The following is a 12,627-nucleotide window of genomic DNA, read 5'->3' on the forward strand; positions in this document are numbered from 1 at the left end:
CCAGATTTAAATACACATGATTTTACACAGAGCACCATTGAGATAAAGTAGCGATGTGCGGTTTATTTGATGGTTTTTATACACCTATATATATATTTATGGCCAGCAGAGTGAGAATGGGGCTGAGTTATTATTATTTTTATTTGAGTTATTACTGTGATTCAAGTTTTTTGCATTGAAACTCACAAATTTGAATTAGGGCTTCCAAAATTCAAATGTTTGAGATGTATTAAGCATAAAAAAAACTTGAAAAACATCATTATAAAAATTCAGCATCTAAAAGATGCATAGTTCATGCAGAAGTCAATGGGAGTTTTTCAAGTTTTTTTGAGCAAGTAGACATTAAAAATAATGAGTAGAATGCAATTTCACTGTCTGAAGTTTTTTTTTTTTACATTTTTAAACAATCAAGTTTTCAAAGCTCAAGTTTTTTTTTTAATAAATAAGCATACATTTATGTTAAAAAAAAATCAACAATCCACAAATTTGAATTTTTATAAATAGGCCTCTAAGAGTTATCTGGCAAGTTAACATTAACAGAAATATCTGAATTACATTCATGTCCCAATGGGTTTATATTAGAGATATCCAATAAATGGTAAATAACTTAGAATCTTTTTGGGTTTAGGTCAATTTGTCACCTGCAGATGTATACATTGTTTCCAGTAGTGATGAAGCACCCCACCCTAACCTGCCCACTCCCAACCCGAACCCTACCCGACCCGGCTTCTGGCTTGTATTTATAGACCCGCAAAACTCACAATAAGTAAAGACTATCATTTCAATTTAGAACTTAGTCTTCTTAAATGAGACATAAAGCATATAGATGCAGATATGGAATCTGTTATCCAGAATGTTCAGAACCTGGGGATTTCTGGAAAAGGGGTCTTTCTGTAAGTTTCATGTCTTTTTTTCATGTCATGTTCATGTCTTTCATGCCTTAAGTCTAAGTTAAATCATTTAAACATTAAGTAAACCCAATAGGAATCTTGTGACTCCAATAAGGACTAATTATATCTTGCTTTGGCTCAACTACAAGCTACTGTTTTATTATTACAGAGAAATAAAAATTTATTTTTAAAAATTAGCATTATTTGCTTATAATGGAGTCATTGGTAGATGGCCTTCCTATAATTCAGAAGATATGCATAACAGGTTTCTGGATAACAGATCCCATACCTGTACAAATATAGGTAGACAGGCCATATTTTATATACTGAACTAATGCACCAGCCTAACAGTAATATTTCAGGCCACAGTAAGTCACCAGCTTGGATTTTGTTAGGATTGTCAGTGACTCTGCACATGTTCAGTGTGCTTAGCAAGAATCCCAAAATGTAATATACTTCTTTGGTAAGCTTCAGCTCTCCTTTAAGGCTATACACCAGTACACCAGTGCGTATCCTACACTGTACCCTATTAATTAACCTGCAAAGAAAAGCCGTGGAATATATCTTGTGCCTAATACCAATTTTCAAATAGGCTTCAAAATATGATTAGAAAAATATTAAGAAAAATAACAATTTTATATATGTATATATAGACAGAGGAAGAGCGGGAACAAGGATGAGCTACTTTTTTTTTTAAATTGAATGTAAGATTGTTAAGTAGTTCTATTTGTGCCTTCAAAGGCACCGGATCCTGCCCAATTGACGAGACATCCGATATCCAAGGCTTTTACCAATATTAGTTGTAACTTTGTTTGATATGCTCGGTGCGTGCATGGCCACCTTTAATTGATACTGATATGTTATCACCATAAGTAAATATTAATTCTTAATACTATAATAAATATAGGACATTCTATTATAAAAATATTCTAGTGCAAAGTGTTAGTACAAATAGGCTGCCTAGTTTAGGCTGTCTAATTTTATCACTGTTAGAATGACCTGCGTTGTAATGAGATAAATATTGTGTTCATGTCAGGTAAGAAATACCTGCATTGTACATTGTACAATTTGCATTGTACCTTGTCATAAATATTCTCAATGGGCAACACATTCATTTTAATGTAATTACTCGTATTCAGGGCTGGAACTAGTGGCAGGCAGGAGAGTCAAATGCCTAGGGTGCAATGGTTAGGCACGAACCATAGATCAGTTAATAAGCCATATGAGGTTTACAGTTTTATTTTATATGTGTATGTGAAAATGGTTCTGTAACTACTAATAATTAAAACCTATATTATTAAATCTCTTATTCCTTAAAGAGCCACTTCACCATAAAATGTTCTTTTTCCTTTGGGTAGATAGTAAACAAAGGTGAACATGAGTAATTTTTAGATATTAAGTTTGTAAAGTTGTAAAGTCTGTAAAGTTGTATGGGTAATATGTAGTGAACAGGGCTGGAACTAGAGGTAGGCAGAAAAGGCAGAAGAGGTACGTGCCTAGGTGCCATAGCTGGGGGGCGCTAGGCAAGCAGTACTTCTATCTACCTACCTGTAGTCCGGGCCTTCGAGTACTGTAGATGATCCTGTGCCTTGTCATCTCATCACTCCCACACGGCCCGTAGAGGGTCAGTTAAGGTGAGATCTCTTGTAAAAACTTTATGCTGTCTTAGATTTTCTTAAAACAATTGCTGAATGGTTGCTACAACCTTGTTATGAGCTAAATGGGACCCTGAGCAAAAAATCTAACAACCCCTGCTCAGGAGCTAAACATATTCTAAATTTAAAAAAAGCTAGTATTCTAGCAGAGGGCAAAACTATCAATCACTAATTCATGGTACCTAAAAATAAAGAGGCAACATTCACTGGCAGCAAGTTGTAAGTTGTGCTTTCTTGTTTAACTAATATTTGTCCCTAGTGATGGAAGCATGTTAGCATTTAGGAAAGTCCTATGTTAAATGCAGGTCTGTAAATTCTAGAATTCCTCTAACGTGCATTTGAATAGGTGCATTTACTCCACTTCTCTGAAAATGCTAAACTAGAAGTATTCTTAGTAGCGTCTGTATATACAAAAGAACTGTGAGAAATTAGAGAAAGGAATACAAAAGAACCCCCACAGCAAAAATGTCATCCAAAGATGGGAGCCCTAAAATATTCCAGAGGACTACTACACATTAGCATCAACAATAGGTCCAAGAACTGGACTGCAGACCTAGGATTCTGATCTCATTGGAAAAAACCCACCTTCCTACACACTAAAATCAGCAGCTCCTAATGCCCAGCATCGTTGTGAAATGTTTTGTTTTGTAACAGTCTTTCTCTAATAAATATGCGAAAGAAACCTGACAGCTAAAACGTATACATATTTAAACATGTAAGGACATCACATGGGTCTGCTGTTACTACTTGGATCTATTCCATAATGCACCTTTAAATACTGAGGACCATTACCTTCAGTTCTGAAAGGTTCTTGTGGAAAAGAGCTGCTGACAATACATGGGCTGCAAGACACATATAAGACACGCAACACATGCACAAGTCTAGAACTATCTTAACTATGGGGGGTACGAGAAGTACAAAATAAACCCATTTGGCAACTTACAATGAAATGACTGCTAGCCAGTATTTCTGGAAAAAAAATGAGCACAAACGCAACACCAGCTTCTTTGGTGACCGACAGAAAAAGAGAGAAAAAAAAAGAAAGTATGAGCTTTAGTTAGATGAGTTGTGCACTCCTCTCTGATATCAGCCTGTTAACTTAGACATACAAATCAATCACAAAGACAATATAGAATTATTAAAAAAACAAATAAACTAAAGCAGACATGACTAATCAACCCATAAAATCTCTGGGCAGGAAATAGAGAATCTATAGTGCTATCAGTCCCACAGTACCAGACTGTGGAGATTGTTCTTTGCTGCAGTGCTTAAAAATAGAAATTAGAGCCCCCAAGGCCAAGAGAGTCGAATCCTCTCTCAAAGTCAGGCAGCTGAGTCCAAGAGGCAGAAGTTCTATTACACAATCGATTTGTTGCATCCTCAACTTATTCAAATACACTTAAAAAATAGAGTTCTAAAGGCTTGCAGTGGTGATCTGTCACACAGATGTTTCCAGCCCTGACCTGCAGAGGTTAGAGCCTGCGTTGGAATTATAGCTTGTGTTGGAATAGCCAAAAAGGTATGGGAATTTTAAAGAATCTTTGTTTTGCCAGTGAGTGAGCATCACTTTTTTAGAAAGAGAATTAGACCTGCTGGGTGTAGCAGTGTTGAACTCGTTGCTTTGGTAGGTTGGGCTTTGCATTGTGGCAAGGGGGGTAAACTCAGAAACCTCCTTGGACCTCATGGAAGCATCCTAAAAAGAGAAAAAAACATCCAATGAAAAAGGTTTTAAATATGATATTAAAGTGACCTATATCAATGTGATTGATACATATAAATTATAGAGGTAAGAAGGACTTTTGGTGAAAAGTAGATTCCTGTAATAAGAAAAGATATAATACATGTATGAAGGTTACGGTTGGTAGAAAAGAGGTATGAAGCATAAAGGTAGGGATGTAACATTTGTAAGGATGTGCAATGCATAGACTGTTGAACAATGTACAAATGAAACATCAAATAAATAACATTCAGATTATTGTAGATTCACAGAAAGGTATTACATGTGGATTTTGACACATAAACCTGAGCTTTGGTGCAAAATATTTGTGTGAAAGAAAATGCAGTTCTTTTTTTTCTATACTTTGCATTTCTGCACATTTATTTATTTTGCTTCTTATTTCCCATTAACTGAAAAGCACAGAGGAATGCATTGCCCTGCTTCAAAAAAGTCTTGGCCAATGGGATCTATTTAAATAATACTTTTAACTTGCTTGTGCCAAATGTTATCCAAGATGACACATCATGTCAACATGGACTGATAATCATTTTCATGTATAATAACACTAGGGGGGATATTTATTAATACACGAATGCTCCGAGCGTATTTTCTGCAACTTTTTCGTACCTTGTGTGACTTTTTTGTACCTTGCGTGACTTTTTCGTACTTTGTGTGCGACAAAATCGTATTGTCACGCCGAGTACGAAAGTTTCGGATTCATTCAAGCTTCGGTATTGTAACTTTCCTTGGGCCAGGTTGGAGCTGCAGAGTGCCATTGATTCCTATGGGAGGCTTCCAAAATCATGTACAGAAGGATCAAAGTCAGAAATGTTTTCCCGCTGTTTACAATCGTTCGGTGCAAAAATGTTGGATCGCCAATACGATATTATCGTGACTAATACGATATTTTCGTGATATTTGCTATCTTCAGAAATTATTGTATGCAATCCGAATTTTTCCCATTCGGGATTCTAACTCGTGATTTCATGAATGTGCCCCTAGGAGTTGAATCCAGCTTGGCAGCTGGATACAATTTACAGGTATGGGACCTAGGGGTTTCTGGATAAGTGATCTTTCCATAATTTGGATCTCCATACCTTAAGTCTACTAAAAATCATATAAACATAAATTAACCCAATAGGGTTGTTTAGCCTCCAATAAGGATTAATTATATCTTAGTTGGGATCAAGTACAAGGTGCTATTTTTTTATTACAAAGAAAATGGGAATCCGTTTTAAAAACTTGTATCATTTGTTTAAAATGGATGGTAAATGGCCTTTCTGTAATTCAAAAATGTTTGGATAATGGGTTCCCGGGTAATGGATCCCATGGCTGTAATAATAATGCCTTAACTCAATAAATCACTAAGAATAGCAGTGGCCAGTGGACTACTCAAGTTATTACTATTACTTATGGCTACTAAATAGGCAATGCATTTACTGATCTATAGTATATTTACTATAGTATATTTACTATATCTATAGAAAATTCTCAGTATAATCTATGACAGGGTATTTTCTGGCTTTTAGTAGCCATGACAACTAGCTGCTACTAAGTAGCTCTGTGTGTCTTCACCCTTATGATGCTTGTGTTGCTCTCCAAGCCTTTTTACATTTGACTGTGGCTCACGAGTAAGAAAGGTTGGGGACCCCTGCTTTAAATGTAAGTGCTTTAAAGATATATCATGAGTTTGGTACCAGTGCAACAATGTCCTCACAACCCATAAAAGATATTAAAATATTGGTTGCAATTGTTTTCCCCCTGTAAAGGGAAACAACTTCTGTTAAAAAAACAAACTGTTATGATGTTATTGATGTTGGGCATTTAATACATCTGTTTCATAAACAGTTCATTATTTTTTTTATAATGCTGTAGTTGTTGATATTTTTATTGTTTTATTTGTGAATTCCCCAACCCAACATTTTACTCAAACATCTCACTGAAAGTTGATGACAGATTTCAACTGCTTTCTAATTGCCTAATTTCCTTTTGAGTCAGCAGTTTACAATACACTGCTAATATGACCCAGTTGTTTGCATAGGGAGCATATAACCCTATTCATATCTCAAAATATAAACCATTCATATCTCAAAAGCGATAAAAAAATAGATAATAGAAGCTATAGGCAATAAAGAATCATTGACGATCCTCTACAGCAGTGATCCCCAACCAGTGGCTCGGGGGCACCATGTTGCTCCCCAACCCCTTGGATGTTGCTCTCAGTGCCCCCAAACCAGGTAATTATTTTTGAATACCTGACTTGGGGGCAAGTTTTGGTTGAATAAAAACAAGATTTACTACCCAATAAAGTCCCCTGTAAACTGATAGTATGCATAGAGGCTGCCTAATAGCCAATCTTAGCCCTTATTTGGCTTTTATGGTGCTTGTGTTGCTCCCCAAGTCTTTTTACATTTGATTGTGGCTCATAAGTAAGAAAGTTTGGGGATCCCTGCTCTTCAGTATGGGTGCATTTTTACAGTTACTCTCTAAATCTATATAAATATATATAAATATAATTTATTTGGTTGTCCCATTTTTTAGTTCTCATTTTAGATATCAACTTTTTTCATAACATATCATGGATATGGTAGCTGGTAATTGTTAAAAGCCACATTTTCTAGTTTGCCTTCAAGGAACCCAACAACTTTTTTACGGATTTCTATACTATTTAGAACTATTTTTACATATATAGATGTTTTGAATCTGGACTTTTAGGCCACAAGCCCAATATTGAGAGTCAAACACAATACATTCCAAACAAGCAAATAAAACTGCTCGCTAAAATTATTGGAAATGGCATTGCTAAACATGCCAACTTAACCATCTCAGCATTTTAATTACTCCTCACTATATAAACTATAGAAGTTTGGAACAGATTGCCTCCATAGTCATATTAAGGGAAGGATCTGACCATAGGGAATTAATGGTAGGAGAATGCAAATTAAAGAAACCTAGCTGTCATGTAAAAAGACAGTTAATGTATTATCTAGACAACCTTATCCACACACAAATCAAAACAGAACATTCTGCTTGTTAACTGAAGGATACATGCTAAAGTAAATTCAGTATTATAAAAAAAAATGTACAGCAAGAAGTTTGGAGGAAATATATACAAAGAGATCAAGCACACCAAAGCGGAATCCACAGTGGCCAAGCCAGTGTACAGTACCTATGTAAGGCATTTGCTGCACTTATCTGTCAGCAGCAGAAGATTCTTCCAGAAGTGGCCCTTCAGTGTTCCGCACTGTACTTATAGCTGAATTTTGTTTCTTCTGCAAGGATGAGAAGCAACACTAAGATATTCACTAAACACACCTAGATCACCCTTGTGATTATTTTAGCAATCATGTTGCCTTTATTGAGGATGATCACAGCCTTGCGCTAGTTAAAAAATAGTTCAGCAACCAGACTTTTAGTATAACCTTACTGATAAACTATAAGGCCAAAAGTAGGTGAACGCCCCTTCTAATCACTGGTGATACAATGACGTTCTTGACAATTCCTACTTTGTGGAAATAGTTTGGGGAGAACCCTTTACTGTTTTAGCAGGATAATAACCTTGTGCACAAGTTAAGATCCATAAATAATTAGTTGGCAGAGACTGAAAAAACTTGACTGGCCTGCACAGAGCCCGGATTCTAAACCAAGCAAACTTTTGTTGGATGAAATGGAACACTGCGAGTGAGGCCTGATTGTCCAACATCAGTGTCCAAACTCACTAATGCACTTGTGGTTGAACTACAGCAAATCCCTCCAACAATGATCCAGCATCTAGTGGGAAGCCTTCCCAGAAGAATAGAGGCTATTATAGAAACAAAATGAGGACCAACTTAATATTAATACCCTTGGTTTTAAAGTTAGATGCTCAATAGGCAGGCGTCCACGTACTTTTGGTCATCTAAAGTATAAGCAGTACTGTTTCTAAAGAAACTCATATGTACTCGCCCAAAGGTTGGAATGTTTGGCGTAGAGGTGAAAACTATTTTTTAGCATCAACACACTATTTCTTTCACCTGCTATAGCTGGAGGTTAGATTATATTCTACAGAATTCCTAATGCACTTCCTCTGGCAGAAGACTGATTGAAACCAGGAAGAAGGGGGTCTCGGTAGTTGAAGAATAGGATAAGAACCTGCCTTAAAAAAGCCGTAAACTAAAAAGCAATTTTCTATGTTAGCTAGTATATTCTGAGCATGGAACTGATTTTAATAGTAAAATAACACAAGGGCTCTCACAGTTTTAGCTCTTCTTAGACCCCCAGATATTAATAACACTAGACATTTTATTACTGCTATTGAGAATAATGATATGAGTCACTGTTAGTTTATAGGAGCAAGCATCAAGCGAACTGATTAACTAAATCATTTCTGGAAAAATATATAGCAGAAAGGCAAGTTTTCTACAAGTTAATTAAATGGAAAACGGATTAGTAGATGTGCATAGCTCTGTCAAGTATATAAATCCTCCAAAGATGCTGCTGTTCTGTGTAGCCAAAATGATTACTCATTATAACTACAGATGACAAAATAATTCTATTACACATTAAGAATAAAAAGAACATACTGATAATGTCACAGCAGTGACCTACCCATAAGAGTAAAATTACCGACTACACAGTAATGCAGAATAAAAAGAGTGGAAAACATTATCGATAATAGGTGCAACCAAGCAAAAGCATTACCCTTTATTATTTTAATTTGAAATTGTCAACAAAAAAAAGATAGTTAAAGCCACTGCATAACTTCCCATAACTTTATAATCAAAAGTCCAGTGCAGAAATGAATTACGAGCAGAAGGTCACAGCGATTTTGCTAAGCCAGTGGTAGTTCCATCCTTGCGAAAGCAATAATGGCTAATTTGTGTCAGCTAAACGCTCAGCGCATGTTTCTTTCAGCAACCAAAGGCATGCTGGTAACTGAAAGATGGACGAAATGCAGATGGCTAAGCATTATATGGCATGGCGCAAGCAATTCTTTGATCAACATATGTTAAACAGTTGCAAATATAATCCGTTTGTTCAATAGGAAATATACATTCAGGAAATCCAATTCTATCCCATGAAAGCGTATTACTTTTCAATATCTTATATGCAGAATTCCTGCATATTGTATGTGTGTCTATATTTTTATTATTGTTATATTGAGATAATTATCTTTCAATCCTTTCCTATTTATGCTTTATTCTTATTAAACCAACACCTGGTTGCTAGGTTATCTGACACTGGGAACCATATAGTTGAAATACCAGACTGGATAGCTGCAGAATAAAAGTGTTAAATTATCCAATTCTATCCGATGAAAGTGTATTACTTTTCAGTATTTATATGCAAAATGACTGCATACTGTATGGATGCTGCAGAACAAAAGTGTCAAATCATTTTAAAAAATACAGGTTCAACGTGTTCAACATTTCTCTATTCATCACTTATCGAAACAAGTAAGCAGATACAATATAGTAAAACAATGACAATGATTGAAATGCATTTGTATATCATTTGATTAACTGGAGACAGTGATTAAACAAGACAAATCCACAATGGAGAAAATGCATACTTTTCCCATCATGTACCATCTATTAGGTGTTTTTTTTTACCTTTGAATGAAAGGTGATCAAGTGATTAGAGTGAAGGAATTATAAAATGACAAGAGAAAGCAGGAAATAAGGAGAATAGATATGAAATGCCCATTGAAATGATTTGACCAAAGATGAATTCTTGATCATGCAAAAGTCAGAAAAAAAGTAAATCACCTTGAGGTCCATTAGAAAGTTATATTGCCCGAGGTCTGAGTGAGCATAAAGATGGTTGACTGTTCAACAGAAAGGCACGGTTGTTTAGTCTGTGAGTTCCCCAGCAGGTGGCAGCAGGTACCCACGTGCATCATTATATGTAAGCAAGGTAGCAGTTATTTATGCAAAGCAGGTTGGAAGACAGGAAAAGGGAAAGGGAGAAAGAAACACAAGGATTATATCTGATGAACACTACAGCTAAAGCATATTAGTGCATTTAAAAAAGCTCAATTCTATAAGAGTTTTCAGAGTACAAGATCTCATTCCCAGTTGCTCAAATTGCATGACTTGGGGGCACATTTATCAAAGTACGAATTTCGGATGTTTAGAAGCACGACTGGAAAAAATTCAGACTAACCACGATAATTTCTGTGTGCGCAAAAATTTGTATCGTGGTTGTAAAAAAATATTGTGGTGCAATCCTAAAATTACGAAATTTTTGTATCCGAACAATCGTAAACAGCGCAAAAGCCTTTCTGACTGACATGAACCTTCTGTGCATGTTTTTGTAAGCCTCCCATAGGACTCAATGGCACTCTGCAGCACCTGGCCCAAGGAAAGTCACGATACCGAAGCTTGAATGAATTTCGAAACTTTTGAAGTCGTTGCGATTTTGTCACACAAATTGACGCAAAGCACGAAAAAGTTTCTTAATTTAATGAAAATATTGTAGAAAATATGCAAAATTCTCAAAGTTAGAAAAGTTATGATTTTTTCTCATTCGTACTCATTCGGACTTTGATAAATGTGCCCTTTAGTATGATTTCTCCAGATACTTTTCAACTTAAAGGAAAATTATGCATTAAAAATAAGGGACCTATTAGATCATTTTAGCAAAGTGTTATTAACAAATCACTAAAAGTTTCCCATATAAGTCTTTTATCTTGAACTACCTCTCTGCCTTCTCAACTGACTGGAAATAATGCCAGAGCTCTGTCCATTCATTGGCTCACATGACCTAAGATGTATGTGTGCCCTTGGTTTTGTGTGCACAGAACCTCATCCAAACAAGGACTTTAGTACTTAAAATGGCAGCGTTTAAATATGGTATTATCCAATGGTAAATACTATTAGAAAAATATATTTTTTATGCTCACTGTCAGCTATCACTTTACAGTATAGGGATGAAGCCCACCAACCTCGATGCGATCTATAATAACTGTACATGTAAAAAATACCCATACGTACTGCACATGCCTGCTCATTTCAGTTTTAATTCAGATATCTCAACTGGAATTTGCACAAATGGGAATCTGATCTGAAATCAATACTAACAGCTGCTGTCTTGTAGGTAGAGCTTTTTTTTATTCTGTTATTGAAAACAATCTTGTTACATTATATAGAGAAAAGAGAGAATTATTTTAGAACATTCAGGCAAGAAGCGGAAACTATATCTATTCAACTACTGAGACAACGGGTTGATAAGGATAGCAGCAACACTGAAAGTGTGACCTGTGCGCATATGCAATTTATATTTCTGTTGGCAGCTTAAAGGTAATGGGGCCGATCTGCTAAAGTGCGTTAAAACGAGCGCTATTTATAGCATGATTTAAAAAGTACCGCCTGCCCCAAGTAGGTGTTAATTTTTGCACAGACTAATGCAATATTTAGTGCATTTAACGCTTCATATGTGTTTGTGAATCATGCGTGCTTTTTAACGCAAAAAAAGCGTTATCACACTTTAGTGAATCGGCCCCAATGTATCTTAGTATTTAGGCACCAACCATCATGCTCGAACCATCTGAAATTATTTTATATGTCTCCTGACTATATGGCAAATAATATTTTGCATACACTGCTTCTCCCAGTTTAGTTTCTCAGCCACCTTTACCAGACAGATGATAGATAGAGAGATAGAAGATAGATAGATAGATAGATAGATATTAAACTGAGATAACATTTTCTATGGGATTTTATGCTTTAAAATGTGTAATGTAGGCATGTAATTGTAAAGATAGCCACAATTATGGCAACGGAGTCTGCAGCTCACTGGTCTTTTCATGCATGGACCAAAATGACAGCCTGTCTGCTACCAGGTTGTAGACACATCTGTAGAAAATTTGAACAGGCATGGACTATATTGGGCTGGCAAAGGCCCCTACTGTAATCTAATTGTTGGTAATGGCCGAACAATGAGATCCACCCAGTTTGGGTACCACCCAGGCAAATCAAGCAAAGCAAACTCAAATGAGAGGATCTTTCTATATATTGTTCACTTCTCCTAAGGAATGCAAAATACATTATAAGACAAGTGTACATATGCTTCTTTTCTTTAGAGGTGTTACTATCATTGATTCTTATATGGGTTATAGTATCTCTTTAATATTAATAACATTTCCACACTACACTGTGGTCATATTGATTAGATCACTACCTATTAACTATTGCAAAATGAGAAGAAACCTTTACCTGGATCCTTTCTGTTGCTGTGGGCCATAGCTGCCTGCATATTACTTTCCTGAGGACATCAGGGAGAAGGCTGACAATAATGAGGAGAACAATTCCCAGCCAAGCTGGACCACTTGACAGCATTTGTATAAATACATAATACATCCTCTGATAATTGAGAAATGGCCTAA

The 12,627-nt window shown here is 35.9% G+C and overlaps 1 protein-coding gene across 5 annotated transcripts in view; it reads right to left on the reverse strand.

Annotated features, from left to right (window-relative positions):
• atp11a (ATPase, class VI, type 11A) overlaps nucleotides 1-12,627 on the reverse strand; it is a 114,070-nt gene that overhangs the window by 3,854 nt on the left and 97,589 nt on the right. The window contains exons 28-30 of one of the 5 annotated variants that reach the window (XM_031897035.1): nucleotides 12,458-12,623; nucleotides 4,135-4,238; nucleotides 3,489-3,550 (exon numbers count right to left, since the gene is read on the reverse strand). In XM_031897035.1, the coding sequence (XP_031752895.1) occupies nucleotides 3,502-3,550; nucleotides 4,135-4,238; nucleotides 12,458-12,623 (319 nt within the window). In that variant the 3' untranslated portion in view covers nucleotides 3,489-3,501. Of the gene's footprint in view, nucleotides 1-407; nucleotides 4,239-7,431; nucleotides 7,535-10,009; nucleotides 10,099-12,457; nucleotides 12,624-12,627 lie in introns of those variants that run through there. The other 4 variants (XM_031897037.1, XM_031897038.1, XM_031897036.1 and 1 more) reach the window with 4 other exon arrangements.

This window comes from Xenopus tropicalis, chromosome 2 (assembly GCF_000004195.4).
Source record: "Xenopus tropicalis strain Nigerian chromosome 2, UCB_Xtro_10.0, whole genome shotgun sequence".
Classification (NCBI taxonomy): Eukaryota; Metazoa; Chordata; class Amphibia; order Anura; family Pipidae; genus Xenopus; species Xenopus tropicalis.